The 19,178-nt window shown below is 41.3% G+C and overlaps 1 protein-coding gene across 3 annotated transcripts in view; it reads left to right on the forward strand.

The window, feature by feature from the left end:
• The first annotated feature begins 3,106 nt into the window (after positions 1 to 3,106).
• The window catches only part of tbc1d12b (TBC1 domain family, member 12b), a 108,623-nt gene continuing 92,551 nt past the window's right edge, over positions 3,107 to 19,178 (forward strand). The window contains exon 1 of one of the 3 annotated variants that reach the window (XM_063071687.1): positions 3,107 to 4,450. In XM_063071687.1, the coding sequence (XP_062927757.1) occupies positions 3,681 to 4,450 (770 nt within the window). In that variant the 5' untranslated portion in view covers positions 3,107 to 3,680. Of the gene's footprint in view, positions 4,451 to 10,645; positions 10,897 to 19,178 lie in introns of those variants that run through there. The other 2 variants (XM_063071689.1, XM_063071690.1) reach the window with 2 other exon arrangements.

The following is a 19,178-nucleotide window of genomic DNA, read 5'->3' on the forward strand; positions in this document are numbered from 1 at the left end:
CTTAACTAATGTTACGTGCAGCTGGAAAATGACATCCCAACTCGTATACTCTAAGGCAACACACACAAAATGCTGGAGAAACTCAGCGGGTCAGGCAGCATCTATGGGAATGAACAGATAGTTGACATTTCAGCTACCCACACATTTCCATAGATGCTGCCCGACCTACTGAGTTCCACCAGCACTTTGTGTGTGTTGCTTTGTATTTCCAGCACCCGCACACTTTCTCGCGTTTATGATTTTATACGCTAAGCCTCAGCCTACAATGGCTAGCATACCAAATGACTTCTTCATCAATGCACCTAAGATTTTTGCCATTTACTCTATATGTGCTATCAGAATTTGGCTTCTCGAAATGCACTAGCTTGTACTTGTCTGGAATAAATTTCAGCTGCCACCTTTCCAGCTGATCTATGTCACATATACCTTTGGACAGTGCAACGCAGATCAACTGGAAAGTTGCCCATCCACCAGGGTTTTACATGCAGTACTGATGAAGGTAACATGCCCTGGGACTAACTTCATTTTTTTGTAATTCGGTAGTGACTGTTTCCATGATCTTGCTTCTTTTGTCCTTTTAGTAGTGTTGGAGGTAGAACTTGTGGAGCTGGGTGGGGCTGTTGAAGTAATCTTGATGAATTGCTGCAGTGCTGCAATTGATGATAAATATACCAAACACATTGCTGTAATGGGTTGAAATTCAGCCTGTGGATCAACACTGATAGCTGCCAAATAGCCTACATGCATTATCATGTACAAGCTGCTCTTTGGAACAATACTGAAGCACACTGAGTCTGGACTTGCTGAAGAGTGAAAGGATAAATACACATGTAAAACTCTAAGTGCTGTCTTTGAGAAACATTGCCAAAGTAAAACTGAAGTTTAGTAATTGATCTGTGCAACAACACAAAAATAACTGCACTATGGGTAATGATCTTTGTGTAATGAATTTTACAGCACTGAATTTTCAATGGGAGTTAATGCTCATTATTACGGATTTTGTTTTGGTGTGAGAATTTCACGTCTTTATGTTGTGAGTGAAATTGGGGATAGCTTTACTCAACTTCACTTGCCCCATCACTGAACTGATCCCACAATCTACGGACTTAATTTCAAGGACTTTTCATCTCATGTTCTCGATATTTATTGCTTAGCTATTATTATTATTATTTCTTTTGTATTTGCACAGTTTGTTGTCTTCTGCCCTGTTGGGTGCAGTCTTTCATTGATTCTATTATGGTTCTTTGATTTACTGAGTATGCCTGCAAGAAAATGAATCTCAGGGTTGTATATGGTGATAATAATGTACTTGTAATGTTAATTAACTTACTTTCAACTTTGTTGGCTTTCTGACACTCATGGTGTCCAGGTGGCATCAATAGATCAGTATTTTACCTTGTTGATGTTAATACAACCAAAGCTGTTCATTCACAGTAAAATCAGCTTTCAGTACCGCAGAAGACTTGAACTGTATATTAATTTGAAATAACAGACATATTTCATGTTTCCACTCCATTTATAAGAAAAGTTCAGTTCTGATTCAACCTGTGATCCTAGCCATCAGATCTTCAAGTGGTTTCAACAGGCTCCCCTGGAAAAAGTCAATGGCCAGAAATGCAGAATGCACAAAAAAGTTCACTTCAATAGATTAGAAATAAAGACTTAACTGGGGAAAGACTTTTGAAGAAAGAGGCAGCATCAAGGAATGTCTCCCCAGTTTTCTGAACTCAGAAGGCAGTCCTTGAAGGGTCGCAACCAGAACCTGTAGTCGTTATATTACTGGGAGAATTGATGGGTAATCCATTCTGATGTATCTGTGCACGTTCCCTAAGAATAGTGTGCAAAGGAGGCAAGCCCCCTGTGCAAAATGTTCTCATGGTGGGAAGTTGCTAGGGACATGCTGAAAGGGCATTTAGTAGCTTCTAAGAATGTCTGTATTCTTGAATGGTTTTCCATTAAATGCAGAAATGATATGTATTAAAACAGGTTTCCCCTTTCCTGTTTGAGCTTTACTCAGATCTCTGCAATGCAGCACTGAGCAAGAAAGTGTCACGTTACATTTTCTTAAACAGTTCTTTTTAACTTTAATGACTTATTTCTATGCTGGTTGTGTGGGTTCTGAGGTCACCAATGAGACCAATGCCAGGTCTGCGGCACAGATGGGGCAGAAGGTTGAAGGTATTTTGTGAGAAGGAGTCCTACTACCATTTACACTCATGTCCTGTCAACCCACAGACAAAGCTCTCAATGCAATCTTGAATGCCCCTTCTTCACTTTGAGCAAACATGGTCCAAGGATTCTGAGGAAGTAACAGAGATGTTGCACGTCTTTAAATCTTTTTCTTTGTTCACCTGAATAACCTCTTTCTATGACAAAGCTCAGAATAGTTTGTCTGTTTAGAAGTGCCATGCCAGGCACACACGTAACCCACCGTCTAACTTAGGTCCTTAGTACTAGGAATGTAGGCTTGGAAGAGGACACTAACATAAGTTCATTTATCATTTGCAGAGATAGTGATTATATCTTTCCAGTGCTTTCAGAGCAATCATGAAGTTCATTATTGTTTTCAGTACACCAGCATAGCTTTTGGCTTAATGAGAAAGATTGATACTTGCAGTTCATGATCTCAAACCTGGCACAAAAAGTATGCTCGGCAGAGGTTTCCTGCCTTCCTATGCACTTCTAAAACAACTACCATGATTTTTACAATGTAACTCTCCAAAGGCAGTCTTCAAAGTTCCTGTCAAGTTTTCTGAGGGGGCGGGGAGTCACCTTGACTTTAATAACAATACAGGCATCTGTGTGATATTGCACTTGTGTCCCTCTCATAAAAATCACATAAAAATATCTAGCTGACTGACCCAAACTGAGATCTCAGTCAAAACATCTCCAAGCAGTTTCTGCAGGTCTTCCCTCAAAAATCAGCGGCCTGAAAATAATTATGTAAGATCAACGATTCCATTTTCATTTGATCTAACGTGTCTGGAAGAGAGTAACGTTCAACATAAGAGTGGTAACAACTTCTCTGCACGAGCTTTCCAGGAAGACACCCTTTAATCAGCATTTTATTTTTTTGCAGAAGTAATATCTCTACAGGCCACTCTCCCACAGGGATGTCTTCATTCCCATCTGTGATCGCAAAACCGCAAGTACAAGCTCTCACAAGTGTCTGTGCTACTCTGAAATTCAGTTACACTCAACCCTACTAAGAAACCTTTCCCCAAGATCTTGATAACCTTGCTTGTATAGATATGTCAGGCACGATGACAGTGCTGTTGAATTCATGACTGGGACGATGTCCTACCAATGGCAGAAATGTATTCAGTAATGTCTGGAATTCCCGAAAGACAGGCATCAGGTCCTACAGAGTGCCTTGCTCCGTTTGGCTGTGAAGGAACCGGACGGATTAGACCTAGTCTAAGCGGACAGTCTTGCAGATCCATAAAATATATCATTAACTAAGCCAAAATTAACCAAGCGTGTTTTTCTATAAATTACAACAAATCAGATTTGAGAAGTAATTATAGGTGCTCAAGGTAAATCATCTCAGATACCTAAAACTGTTAATTGTGACCATTAAAGACGGCAACATCCAAGAAACAGACCAAACCCTAACGACGGGCGACACCGACCCTGTCCCACCACCGACACGGGCAGGGTCACCTGACCCTCCGACTGTCATGCGCGGTTCGCCAGCCGCTGCCCGCTTCTCCGCTTCCTGCGAGCGCGGCGGCAGTTCCGGTGCGCACGGGCGGCGGGACCCGGCTGTAGCCGAGGCCGTCGCGTCGCGGTACGGGCGGAGCGGCCGCTTGATGTCGGGCATGATCTATCGCCAGAGTCACCATGAGAGCTGCCTGCGAGACCCCGCCGCGTCCAGAGCGGCGACACGCTTCCACACGCACACCGACTCCGCTTTAGGGGACATCATCAACGGCTGCTGCTCAATGGGAGAGGAGGTGGCGACGGCGGCTAAGCCGCGGGACACCGGGCTCCAACTCACTCCTGCCGACTCGCCGGGGCTGTCGCGGCCTCGGACCGGTGGCTCTGCCTCCTCCTCCTCCTCCTCCTCCACCACCTCGTCGCTCTCCTCCTCGTCCTCCCCGAGGGAACCTAACACTAACACTCCGACCACTTCTACCTCCACAGCCGGGCCCGATGAACCGGGGAAACGGCCTGGCGCTGCACCTCGCTCGGAGCTCAGGACCGAAGACACTAGCAGCGAGGATACCGCCAGCCCGGATCGAGAAACGCCTGATAGCCCCAGGCCCGTTGGCAACAAGACGCTGGAGTTGACGGACGTTAGTCTGAACTCCAGGAACTCCTTGGAAGTGAGTCGAAGGCAGAGCGCACCCGAGCAGCTGGCGGACGGGATCGACCTGCCACCACCAGCACTACCCAACGGTGAGGGAGCCAAGCCCAAGAAGCTCGGCATCGCCGACTACATCAGCAGGTAATGTGACCGACACGCTTGCCTGTATCCAAAGGTCAAAGGCTGAGCCCGGTCGTTCCCTTACACAGGGACACAACCGGCGATGGTTGTCACTGGTAACCTTCTGCTGTTAGCTATTGCGCTAAAAGTTATTGCCCGTTGATCATCCACACCAGCTCTCTTCGGTTAGGTGGCAAGGAGTTAATATACGTCGCTGGCAAGGTCGTAATTATGAATTAGCAATGCTTTTCAAAAAGCAAAAAACCGAGCAGTGTTTTTGAAGAAATAATACTTTAGTGCATCTCATGGAATAGATTTCCTTCTGAAAATGTCTTTTTCAGATCATTTCAAATGTTGAGTTTATTTTCTTTGTTTCAATGAAATCAAATTGCAGATTAAGGCGTGGTGTAAATGCTGCTGGACATCTGGAGTGAATGGGGTTTCCATCATAAGATCATTAATTTCAAGCCTGCGCATTTCGTCTTCTCAAGTTACGGGACAGCTTTTGAATCGTTGAATCCAGTCCTAAATCTACAACGTTTGAATGTTCGGATCTACATTGTCTCCTTGTCCTTCTGTATCGTACGATTTTATGACTTCCTTTCCGAAAAAATTATTTTAACTACTTAATTGGATATAAAGCATATCCACAAGGTTTATATATCCTTGTTAAACAACCGTGTAACAACATTAGACTTCTAGAATAATGAAAGGAGCAATATTATAATCTCTAAATAAATAACTATTTGCCTTTTCTAGCAACATTTATAAAATGTTGGAATATTATTTTTACGACTTTTATAACTAGATTTAGGAAGGAATACGGAGGTAGTTTAAGCAGTACAGTGCAGGGGTCGCAAAAAACTGAGGCTGTGGGGTGTGGCCTTCTTGAAGCAAGGAGATTAACGGCTGGTTGATATTTTTAAAAATCGGATGATTTTCATAAAGTAGATGAGGCTAAACCGATTCTGCAAACAGAACATTTTCAAAAAGAAATATATAGGATGGCAGGTTAAAAAAAATCAATAAAAACATCTACTGAAATTCTATGGAGTACAGTATAAGTAGTCGTTATGAATTAGAAAACAATGTTTGGAAAAAGACAAAGTCAATTCAATAGTAACATTCAAAAGTGAATTTAGTCTCTTTTTGCAGTGCAGAATTAAAGCAGATGGGGAGAAAGATAATTAGGACCACTTAATAACTCTTGAGACTCAGCAAGGATCAGATGGGAACTTGTGTTGCATGCTTCTGCGTATTAACTTTATTCTAACAAGCAGCTAATAAAATGTATAACTATTTTTCTTTTGCAAATAAAAATAGTTCATCTGGCTCTAAACAACTGTAATGCCAGCATATATTCTGTTATTTGTTGGCTGTGTTGTTAGATGGAAGCATCGTGGAGACTATTTAATTTTTGGAAAACTGAATCAAACCAGTCTACCCACTACAGCACATTGGCTAACTGTCAGTTCTGTAACTGTCGACTCTGTGCCAGCACTTTCAGGAATTCTGATGTGTTCTCTTGTACAGTAGTATGGAAGGAGCGAGAGCTCAGATGTTGGCATGGCTGTCCTTGTTCTGCAGTTGAACTTGGTGCTATTTGCATAAGGTGCAGAGATGAGGGGCTGAATACACTTTCTATCCAGCCCCTCAGCTTCATATCTTTCAAAGCTGGTATTTTCAGGGCTGCACTGTTCATTGGCATCGAGTTGTTAATCTTCATAAAAATGGGTGGACACGGTACCGTAGCAGTTGTGTAACACTATTACAGTGTTAGGTTTTGAAGTACTTGAAAGCACATGAAGGCCAAAGTCAGCATAGTTTCCTTAAGGAGAAATCTTGCCTGACAAAACTGTTGGAATTCTTTGAGAAAATAATTGGCAGGGTAGACCAAGAAGAATCAGTGGATGTTGTTTACTTAGATCTTAAGAAGGCTTTTGACAAGGTGCCGCACATGAGCGAGGCGACCAGGGGCGACACGGTAGCGTAGTGGTTAGCACGACACTTTTCAGTGCAGGCAATGCAGGTTCAATTCCTGGATCTGCCTGGATGGGTGAGTTTCCTCTCGATGCTCTGGTTTGCTTCCACAGTCCAAAGGTGTGCAAGTTGGTAGGTTAATTTGTTGCTGTAAATTGTCCCGTGATTAGATTGGGATTAAATCGGGGGATTGCTGGGTGGCGCTTCTCAAAAGGCCAGAAGGGCCCATTCCACACTATGTCTCAATAAATAAATAAAGCGTGATGCTGCTAAACAAGTTATGAGCCCATGATTTTACAGAAAAGATACTTGCCTGGATAGAGCATTGGCTGACTGGCAGGAGGCAAAGAGTGGGAATAACGGGTGCCTTTTTGGATTGGCTGCCAGTGTGGAGTGGTGTTCTGAAGGAGTTGGTGTTGGGAATGCTTTTTACATAATATATCAGTGATTTGGATGAAAGAATTGATGGTTTTGTGGCCAAGTTTGCAGATGATACAAAGGTAGGTGGAAGGGCAGGTTGTGTCAAGGAAGCAGGGAGTCTGCAGAAGGACTTGGACAGATTAGGAAAATGGGCAAAGAAGTGACAGTTGGAATACAGTGGTGGAGAGTGTATGCTCATGCGCTTTGGCAGTAGGAGAAAAGATATAGGATCTTCTAAGTGGGATGTAAATTCAGAAATCAGAGTTGCAAAAGGATTTAGGAGTCCTAGTGTAGGATTCCCTAAAGCTTACTTTGCAAGTTGAGTCAATAGTAAGGAAGGCAGATGCAATGTTAGTATTTTGAGAGGATTAGAATACTAAAGTAAGGATATAATGCTGAGGTTTTTTAAGGTATTGGTCAGATTGAACTTGGTGTTGTGAGCAGATTTGGGCTCCTTATCTGAGAAAGGATGTGCTGGCATTAGAGAGGGCCCAGAGAATGATCTCTAGAATGAAAAGGTTAACATAAGGAGCTTTTGATGGCTCCAGGCTCGTACTTGCTGGAGTTTAGAAGAATGCAGGGTGATCTCATTGAAACTTACTGAAAGGTCTAGGTAGAGTGGATGTGGAGAGGATGTTTCCGATAGTGGGGGAATCTAGAGCCAGAGGACACAGCCTCAGAATATGAGGACGTCACCTTAGAAGAGAGATGAGAAATTTCTTTAGCCAGAGGCTGGTAAATCTGTAGAATTCATTGCCATAGATGGCTATGGAGGCTGAGTCATGGAGTACATTTAAAGTGGAGGTTGATGGGTTCTTGATTAGTAAAGGTATCAAAGGTTGCAGGGAGAAGGTGGGGGGTAATAAATCAACCATGGTAGATTGGCAGAGCAGACTCGGTGGGCCGAATGACCTAATTCTTCTGCTTTGCCTTATTGTCAGAGTCTGACTCCTGCTGTCCGTAAGGAGCTGTGCATTCTCCCCGTGACCACGTGGGTTTTCTTCTGGTTCTTCAGTTTCCTCCCACATCCCAAAGACATAGAGTTAGTGTTAGTGCATTGTGGGCATGCTGAGGGCACAATCCTCGACTTGATTTGACACAAACACTGCACTTCACTGTATATTTCAATGTACATGTAAATCTACAATACTGTTTTGAATTTTAAGGGAAATCATTTCAACTGTTTCCTTAATCAGAGACATATGGAAATAGTGTGAAAGGTCATCTGAGAACGTGAGCCATTGTGTGGATGTTGGCACAGATGCTGGTTGTGCTCTGCTGCACCTCGCAGACCAACCACGAAAGGTTAGTACAAGTTTGAGGCATGGGCGGTATCCAGTAGATATTTATAGTTGTGCGCCAGTGCCATTAGTGACCTCGCTTAGTACGTACTTGGCAGGTTTAAGTTGACTACTGAAACGGTGTGCATGAGGTAAGCAAACTGTATTGTTTCAAACGATAAGAGTGTGAATTAGTAACTCCAGCTTCCCAGCCCTGGATGTCATTGCTGTGCTGCTGAGAGGTGCTGAACAATGATTAGGAAATGGAAGAAAGTTAGAGCTTGTTGCTGCCTCCTGCTCTGGGTTACTTGTTAATGCATAGCTTGACAAACATTGTGAGATGATGCTCTAAGATTGTGAAGCTGTCTGCCTGGTGTATGATTAAGAGGGCAGAGAAAGTTATTTCATTTTAGAAAAATAAGGTAAAACACTGAGGAAAAGGCTGTGATCATCTACTTTATCTATTCCCCTCATGACTTAAAAACCTCTGCCCGTCTGTCTCCTTCGCTCAGGGAAAGCAGTCCCTGTCTGTGGTGCTGTTTAAATGCTAATGAGTTGTCTGGTTGGTCTTGCAGCTTTGCTGTGAAGCAACAATGCAGAAGTGAACCAAGTCTGTCAGAGCAGATAGGCAAACTACGTCAGCAATTCAGATCTATAATATGTATAACTAGGTATACCAAATTTAAGCTGAAGTGAATTATTTATGTGGCAGGAATTCACATTAAAAAAAACCCCAGTTACTGAATATCTTTTAAATAAATATATTTGATAAGATGATTCTATATGTACAGCCTATATTGAGATACAGTGCGGAATAGACCCTTCTGGCCCTTCCAGCCATGCCTCCCAACTTAACCACAGGGACAGTTAACCTACCAAAGGGTATGTCTTTGGACTGTAGGAGGAGACGGGAGAAAACTTGCATGGTCAGAAGGAGAACGTACAATCTGCTTACAGGCAGTGGTGTGAATTGAACCCTGGTCGCTGGTACTGTAAAGCGTTGTTCTAACCACTACGCTACCGTGCTGCCCCTGTATGTTCAATGGGTAAGCAATCTTTAATCACTCCAGATGTGTAAAACTAATTGACATGCAGATGTGTAAACCAATTAATTAACATGTATAACAATATGAAAAGTGGTATTTCATAATAGTGTTGAAATCAGTAAAGCCATAGAAAACTTTGTGTTGAAATAAGTTAAGAAAAATCTGTGAGTTTATAAGCGGAGCCATTGAATGTAAAGTCCTAGCAAAATATATTTTTGAATCACCAACAGTTGCTTCAGCTGACACATGATTGCTACACCTCAGGAAGCAAGTAAAGAACTTTTAAATGGACTAAAAGAGGATAAAATTATTCTGGCAAGGACAGATAACTTCAGTCATGAGGAGAAATTCAGGAAATGTTAATACTTGTCACCTTTGGAGCAGATAACTGACAGGTGACTCAACGAGTAGCTGGCAATAGAAATGCCTCCAGGATGGATATAACATCATTTTAAAACATTATTCTGCATTTCATCCAATTATCAGCATCCATATTAGTTGTTAGCTAGATGGTGTGATTTTTCCACCCTGTCAAATATCTGGATTGGGCAAATGCAGGTGGTTTTCCTCAATTTCATTTGAACTTTTCTTTCTGCTTTTAGCTAGTAGTTGAACTATTTGATAAATTTTGCTGCTATAACTCGGTGTTATTTTTGTTTGCAATGTATTTTCTGTGGTCAATTTTCCACATAAATGCAAATTGTTTTAATCTTGATCTTAAAAGGCAGTGTACTTTTATTCCATTTGGACTTTGGTGCAATTTTCAGATGAAAAGATTTCTTTATCAAGCTTTTCAATAGAAGCAGCTGCTTTTAATATGCCTGTTACTGGTCCATGACTTGTTAGATTGAAAGATAGATATTACTAAACAATAACATCAGTGGAGTTTAGTCAATGAACTCATGGGAATTTATGCTTCAAATAGCAGTTTTGAGTTTCAAGTGTGCAATTTAAGAAATTGGGTTTTCCATTAATAATTGCAAGTAGTGCTATGTCATCACTTCAGTTTGATCCTTCCATCAACACGTTATGCAGTCTAACTTTTAAGCAAAGTGTGAATTATTTTGCTCAAAGTTAATTAACCACATCTTGCAGTCCAGCGTAATAATTACAGATTGCTGTTGGAGTGTGCAAAATGTAACTAAAAAAATCACAAAATCATTCTGTTTGTCTCCGAGTTGCCGAGACGGGAATGAAGTGTCAGCAAGGATCTCTGATTTGAGTAAATATCTGTTGCTCTTTTGCAACAAATATCTGGCATTCTTCCAGGAATCATACTGCTTTTGTGATGGGTGATACTGCCAGTTTAACTAGGTTTCTGGTTTCTTGCAGATTAGATTTTAACAGATATAGATTTTTTTAAAATGATCTTAGGCAATTTTAATGCTTACGTATTCCTGAAGTATCTAAGCTATTTAAAAATTGTTTTTTTAAAAAGAGATGTGTTGAGTGTCTTGACTTTCCATCAAAGACAATCAAGCTGTTCTGGAATTTGGGGCATAGTCACAAGCAAAATGGCACCAGTGAACCAAGGTGACATTCTGTAGGTGATGAACAATTCTTCTTTTGAATTACCCTCACTAAAATTAGCAGCATGTAATTTCCCTTTAAGCAATGTACTCTTAAATGGAATTAATGAACTACAATTTTCATAGTCTTCTCTAGGACTTGGCAGGCTTAACTCAAGCAAGCTGGTACGGCACCTTTAAGTGGAAGACCAAGGAAATTACAAGAAGTCCAGGTACGATCTCCGGAAAGCCATCTCATGGGCAAACTGGCAATTCCAGACCAAACTTGAATCAAGAAAGGATGCTCGACAATTGTGTCAAGGCCTGAATGCTTTTACCTTTTAAAGTAAAATCAAGTGACAAAGGTGACAACAAGGCTTCGCTTCCAGATGAGATCAATGCCTTTTATGCTCGCTTTGACGGTCAAAACAAGGAGGAATCATCATGACCTCCCACAGTCCCCAATGATCCTGTGATTTCAGTCTCTAAGGCTGACGAGCATGCATCTTTCAGGGGTGGGGGGGGGTGAACCCACGGGAGGCATTCAGTCCAGATGGGGTACACACCAAGTACTAAAGACCTGTGCTGTTCAATTGGTTTGAGTGTTTACTGATATCTTTGGCAATCTGGAGCTGCCCAATTATATCAGTGACTCCCTAAGAATAACATGGTAATCTGCCTCAGTGACTATCATCCATTAGCACTTGTATCCACAGTGATGAAGTGCTCTGAGAGGTTGGTGATGAAACCTAACAACTCCTGCCTGAGAAGCAACTTGGATCTGCTTTAGTTTCCCTACTGGCACAACAAGTCCACAGCAGATGCCATCTCACTGGCTCTTCACTCAACACTGGAAATTCTGGACAGCAAAAATGCATACATCAGGATGCTGTTTATTAACTACAGCTTGACATTCAATACCACCATCCCCTCAATAAGCTTCAAGACCTTGGCCTCGGTACTTTCTTGTGCAATTGGATCCTCAATTTCCTTACTTGCAGATCCCAGTCAGTTCAGATTGGCAACATAACAAGGGGAATTGAGTATAAGAGCAAAGAAGTCCTTCTGCAGCTGTACAGGGCCCTGGTGAGACCACACCTGGAGTACTGTGTGCAGTTTTGGTCTCCAAATTTGAGGAAGGACATTCTTGCTATTGAGGGAGTGCAACGTAGGTTCACAAGGTTAATTCCCGGGATGGCGGGACTGTCATATATCGAAAGATTGGAGCGACTGAGCTTGTATGCTTTGGAATTTAAAAGACTGAGAGGGGATCTTATTGAAACATATAAGATTATTAAGGGATTGGACACGCTGGAGGTAGGAAGCATGTTCCCGCTGATGGGCGAGTCCGGAACCAGAGGCCATAGTTTAAGAATAAGGGGTAGGCCATTTAGAACAGAGTTGAGGAAAAACTTTTTCACCCAGAGAGTGATGGATATATGGAATGCTCTGCCCCAGAAGGCTGTGGAGGCCAATCTCTGTATGCTTTCAAGAAAGAGATGGATACTCTTAAAGATAATGAAAACCAATTTCCCCTGGGATCAATAAAGTATGACTATGACTAATCAAAGGTTATGGGGATAAGGCAGGAACTGGATACTGATTGTGGATGATCAGCCATGATCACAATGAATGGCTGTGCTGGCTCGAAGGGCTGAATGGCCTACTCCTGCAGCTATTATCTATAACAACTCCACATTCTCCATCAGCTCAGGTGCACCACAAGGCTGTGTACTTAGTCCCTTGCTGTACTCACTTTACATTTACAACTGTGTGGCTAAGCACAGCTCCAATGTCATATTCAAGTTTGTTGATGACACCATTGTTGTAGGCCGAATCAAAGGTAGTGACTGCCATGTTGTTCAACTGCACACCATAAGCTTTGTCCATTTTCAGTTGTCATGTTACATGGAGATGATCAGAGTAGAGGACATGGGAGATTCACCAGGATGTTGCTTGCTGAAGCATTACAGTTATGAAAAGAGATTGAGTTTGGAAGAAACTGAAGGGAGACCTCAGAGATGTATACAAAATTATGATGGGTGTACATAGGTTATATAGTAGGGAAGCTATTGCCATGGCAGATCTATCTAAAATCTAGAGGGGTTAAGTTTAGTGTAAGAGATAGGATGCTTAGAGAGGTTTTAAGGAAGAACTATTTGAAATAACCCATCTTGTCTTGTAACCTTTTGTCTCCATACTGTGGCTTTAGCAGTTTCATCATTAAAACAGGTTGAACTTGTGCAGTGCCAAGTAGCTCAGCCTGCTAAGGTTATGCAACAGCAATTTATGAATACAGTTTGGGCTAAAGATAGAGACAGCCTCGCTCAGCATTTAGAGCAGGGGTTTCCAACCTCGGGTCCACAGACTCCTTGCTTAATGGTATTGGTCCGTGGCATAAGAAAGGTTGGGAGCCACTGATTTAGAGGATTCATGATGTCCCCAGCGAGAGAAGAATAATCTTGATTCCTCCATCCATTTGCCTAATTACTTCTATAGTAGGACAGAACAATTAGCGCCATACTTGCCAAGTATCAAAAGGGAGTACTGTGGGATTGTGGAATTTTTGTGGGACTTCAGTCAGACTGGATTGTCGAGCAAATTATAGTAAATGAGGAGTCTGCTGGATTGTTCTCTTGAAGGTGATATTCCTCACTGAGAACTGTAGGACTATAGCAATCTGAAGGTTAAATCAATGACAATACAGATGAAAATCAATAGGAATGACTTCATAACTTTTTGGCTTCGGGTGGGAATGCTAATTATTAACTACAAGGTGAAAAAGAGATAAAAGGGGCCTTGTTCCTAAAATGTTTCATCCCTGCAGGGAAAGATGGTAGTAATGTTAATACAAATGATCATCAGAATCCTGTTTAATAACGCTGGCAAATGTCATTAAATGTTGTTTTGTGGCAGCAGTACAGTGATACATAATAAGAAAACAATAAATTACAGTAAGAATATATACTTTTAGAAATTAAGTAGCACAAAAAGAGGAAAAAAAAGAGGTATACATGGGTTCATTGTTCATTTGGAAATTTGATAGGGAGGAAGAAGTTGTTCTTAAGACGTTGAGTGTTGAGGCTCCTGTAACCACCACCTTGATGGCAAGAGAAGAGGCCATGTGCTTTCCACGGTACACCTGCAGAAATTTGCTCAAGTCTTTGGTAACATAGAGTCTCATCAAAATCCTAATGAAATATAGTTGCTGTCTTGCCTTCTTTGTAACTACATCGATATATTGCGCCGAGGATTGATCTTTAGTGATGTTGACACCCAGGAACTAGAACTGCTCACTCTTTCCACTGTTGTTCACTCTAAGGGCTGGTGTGTGTTCCGTTGACTTCCCCTTCCTGAAGTCCACAATCAATTCCTTGGTCTTACTGATGTTGGGTGCAAGGTTGCGGGTGAGATGCCACTCAATCAGCTGATGTTTCTGACTGCTGTACGTCTCTTTGTCACCAGTCTGAAATTCTGCCAGCAATAGTTGTGTCATCAATAAATTTATGACATTTGAGCTGTGCCTAGCCACACAGTCAAGGATGTAGAGAGAGTAGAGCTGTGGGCTAACAACATATCCTTTATGTGCACCAGTGTTGAGTATCAGCAAGGAGGAGATGTTATTTCTGATCCATATTGACTGTAGTCTTCGGATGAGGAAACCTAGGATACAGTTGCAGAAGGAGGTATGGAGAACCACCTTTTTGGAGCTTATTGATTAGTACTGAGAGTATGATGGTGTCGAATGCTGAACTGTAATCAATAAACAGCATCCTGACTTAAGTATTGCTATTGTCCAGGTGGTCCAAGGCCAAGTGGAGAAAAAGTGAGATTGTATCTGCTATAGCCCTATTGTGGCAATAGGCAAATTGCAACAAATTCATGTCCTTACTTTGACAGGAATTGACTAACCATTACTATCTTCTCAGAGCACATCATCACAGGCGATGTAACTAGGCAATCATCATTGAGGTAGCTCACACTGCTCTTGGGCAGTAGTACAATTGTTGCCCTTTTGAAGCAGATGAGAACCTCCGACTACAGCAGTGAGAGATTGGAGATGTCCTTGAACACTCCCCCCATTTGGTTAGCACAAGTTTTCAGTGCTTTACCGGGTAAGCCATAATGGTGTGGCACCTTGTGAGGATTATCCTTTTGAAAGATGTTCCAACATTGACCTCTCAGGCAGAGATGCTGCAGGATCCACACAGGTGTAGTTTTATTCTCCCTTTCAAAACGTGCATAAAAGGCATTGAGAGAAAATGTGGTTTGCTGGTCTGCGAGCACAAATAACCTTTGAAGAGATGTTGGTTGCACTGAGTGATTGATTAAATCAATGATATTTTATAATCAGATACTGACCAAGGCAGATGTGATCAAATACAGACCAGGAGTGAAATAGGGTAATTCAGAACTACTTTCTTCAGTTTTCTCTGTTGTCTTCCCCAGATTTTTAAATTTTATTTCAGAAGTTGCAAGGGTTGTTTTAACAATACTATGAAAAAGCATTTCAAGCCACAGTGTTCTTCAACAACACTTTATGAATGCTGTTCCTTTTTTGAATTTGAGTTCTTGTATTTACATGGGCCCCTTCAGCATAGTTTCTTTATATCAGTTCCTCACTTTCATTTCTTAAATGTAGGTTATTACATTTATTCATTCTAAACCTCACTTTATATCTGTGTTCATGGTGCTATATGTCTGCATTCAGATCTTATCAATACTTGTGCAAGCAACGTAGTAGTATTTCAGCTGTTGTGGTTATATAGTATAGAAACATAGAAACATAGAAAATAAGTGCAGGAGTAGGCCATTCGGCCCTTCGAGCCTGCACCGCCATTTATTATGATCATGGCTGATCATCCAACTCAGAACCCAGCCTTCCCTCCATACCCCCTGACCCCTGTAGCCACAAGGGCCATATCTAACTTCCTTTTAAACATAGCTAATGAACTGGCCTCAACAGTTTGCTGTGGCAGAGAATTCCACAGATTCACCACTCTCTGTGTGAAGAAGTTTTTCCTAACCTCGGTCCTAAAAGGCTTCCCCTCTATCCTCAAACTGTGACCCCTCGTTCTAGACCTCCCCAACATCGGGAACAATCTTCCCGCATCTAGCCTGTCCAATCCCTTTAGGATCTTATACGTTTCAATCAGATCCCCCCTCAATCTTCTAAATTCCAACGAGTACAAGCCCAGTTCATCCAGTCTTTCTTCATATGAAAGACCTGCCATCCCAGGAATCAATCTGGTGAACCTTCTTTGTACTCCCTCTATGGCAAAGAGATGTACCTTTGCTTGTACCTTTGCTTGTACCTTTTCCTATGTACCTTGGTTAATAAAGGTCAATCAATGTGCATTTTGATAGTTGCTTCCTCTGTCCATTTGAAATTGAATGTGTTCTGATCCTTGAGGTATAACATCTGCCATTCCTAAAAACTCCAACAAAGCATATTCTTCATGGATTAACACTCCCAATTGTTTTTTCCCCCAGATCCTTTTATACACTTTCTAATTTAAAATTTTTACTACAGTGGGTTGTATTGCCAAACTTGACCTACGGCTGGTGTTAGTTCCTAAGGCAATTAGTTTGTCAAAGTTGAGAGTTTAAGTGCATTTATTATCAAAATACATGTCACCATATACAACCTGAGATTCATTTTCTTGTGGGCATACTCAATAAATCTAATAACTATAATAGAATCCATGAAAGACTGCACCAACAGGGCAGACAACCAGTGTGCAAAAGACAACAATCTAAAAGAAAGATAGAAATATAAAGAACATGAGATAAGAGTCCTTGAAAGTGAGTCCATAGGTTGTGTGGGAACAACTCGGTGATGGGGCAAGTGAAGTTATCTCTTCTGGTTCAGGAGCTTGATGGTTGAGGGGTAATAACTGTTCCTGAACCTGGTGGTGTGAATCTTGAGGCTCCTGTATGGCAGCAGTGAGAAGCCAAACCTAGATGGTGGGGTCCCTAATAATAGTGGTTATAATATGGGCTCTTTTATACAAAAAAACACAATGTTCCAACTTTTGGCTCTGTCCTATGGAGCTACAAATTCTGCAGTGTGCCTTTCACAGATGGCAAAGGCATCAGCTGCATCTTTAAATTGCAGCTCTCTGGTATGGAAGTTCTTTTTAGAGAGGCAGGTAATCTTAAGTTTTTGACTGCCTTGTTTCTAGCCAGCATTAATATTTCAATTCTTGCCTCAAATAAGTTAACTGCCTGTTCATCTCATTGTTACTCGTTGGATTTCTGCATTTAATGCTATTGCTGAACTTGCCTAAATTGTAAAGTGACTGCATCGTATGGGCTGTGAAGCAGCTGGGGTATTCTGAGGATATGGTTAATGTTGCAAAAAATAAATGCTTTCTTTATCTCTCATCACTGTCCATAGTTGTCCATACATGACAGTTTGACTTTGCTTCCAAAAATAAAATGAAATAGGTATTGCAATCAAATAAGAATGTAAGAAAACAGTATCTGGAATATACTTAGTAATTGAGCATCTGTAGCCCTTGGGAATCCAAGTTATTTCCTGGTATTAAAACACCAAATGCCAACCTAAATCTGACCAGTCAAGTACCTCTCGTTTGTAAAGAACAACAGAAGCAGTAGCTGGTTTAGACAAAACACTTGAGCTTGGTTTGTGAATGAAACTATGGAATTCTGTTTTTGATTGTGAACAAGGAAGTGCTCTTTTGATCTGTTAAAAATCTAGAAATAGATTTCTAGAAGGTCAAATAAAATAAAATCATATGTATTTCAGGATCATGCCATTTTTGTAGTTATATAAATTGCTCATTTGAATGAATTATTTAAATTTCAGCAGTAATTTGTGCAGTGGTTAACGTTTTGAATTTGTTCATCCAAATTTAGTTTTGTTTTTCCTGTATAATCTCCTTTAAAATATCATAAACAGCAGCAAGACATTTCTCAAAGGAGCAGTCACAGCTTGCACAGTTTTTCCTTATGGTTTGGCTTGCAGCTGTTTGACTCCAGTTGTGATCATTTCCTGTTACTGGCCCTTCTTTTCCAAATTATTTGTTTTAAACATCTATGTGAGAATGTTTGGTGATTTTCTTTACCCTCCCCATCCCTCTTTTCTGGGTCTCTTAATTTTTATTGGTGTCTACCTGTTGTACTGTAAGTGTATCACTTCTAATAGTTTTATAGAAATATTGCCAGGAAGTTCAATGATTTGTGTGATTTCACACTTCAGTGAAAAAAAACTGTTTCCACAAGCCTGTGAATTACATCTAAATTTAGTTTTGATTTGTACTTTTCTAAAGAATGCTTTTTAGAATTCTGGTATATGAAATGCCATGCCATGATTGAGGCAATGATGAAATTGGAGGTTAAAAGAATTCATTTTTCTTGGTATAGTTTTGGATTTTTTTTTGTTATTGTTTTTCCTTTTCTGGATGTTTGTTTTTACATTTCCCATGTTAAACACAAGTCCAGAGAGGTGATGAATTTAGTCCAGAAGAAAAAGGAAAAGCATGTACAGGTTTCCCCCGCCATCTGTAGGTAGAGTGTTTCAATGAAACGGTTTGTAAGCCGGAATGTCGTAAAGTGAAAAAGCGATTACCATTTATTTATATGGAAAAAATTTGTGAGTGTTCGCAGACCCAAAAAATAACCTACCAAATCATACCAAATTACACATAAAACCTAAAATAACAGTAACATATAGTAAAAGCAGGAATGATATGATAAATACACAGCCTATATAAAGTAGAAATACTTTTCTGCAATCATTACCGCACTGTTCTCCTTAGCGAAAATCTCATGCAAGCGCTCTCGGCAGAAACACTCTCTCCAGTAACCTTTAAGCTATGAAGCTGCCAAATCATACCAAATAACACACAAAAATACACAGCCTTTATAAAGTAGGAATAATGTATGTACAGTGTAGTATCACTTGCTGGAATTGGGAAGACAGCGCTGAGCACACTGATGATGGTGTGTTAGGCTGAGTCGTCGGAGGTTGGGGTGGTGCAGTGGTCCCCAACCTCCAGGCCGCCGACTGATACCAATCCGCAAAGAATGCAGCGGTCCAGTGGTAGCCGGGACGCACCCAACACATCTTTAAGGAAAAAGCCGAAATAAACAAGCTAATTAATTAGGTGCTGCCCGGCACATAAATGTCGGCCCAGATCAGAGGTGACGCAATCGGCAATGGCCTCTGATCTGGGCCGACATTTATGTGCTGGGCGGCACCTAACCAATTAGCTTGTTTATTTCGGCCTTTTTCTTAAAGTTGTCTTGGGTGCTTCCCAGCTACCGCTGCATTCTCCGTGGCCTGGGGGTTGGGGTGGTGGAACACTGGGGTGTCATCTCATCGTCGTCTGTTTCCATCAGGGCAGGCAGGTCATCATCTTCTATGTCTTGCCTGCCTCAATGTTGAAGGTCCAGGTTCGCCGTCTGCTGTGGCTGATGTGGAAGGCTTGAAAAATGACAGTATTCCTGACTGCTTAGCCTCGTGCATTTTTCTATCATCTCATGCACT

This window comes from Mobula hypostoma, chromosome 19 (assembly GCF_963921235.1).
Source record: "Mobula hypostoma chromosome 19, sMobHyp1.1, whole genome shotgun sequence".
NCBI classification, from domain to species: Eukaryota; Metazoa; Chordata; class Chondrichthyes; order Myliobatiformes; family Myliobatidae; genus Mobula; species Mobula hypostoma.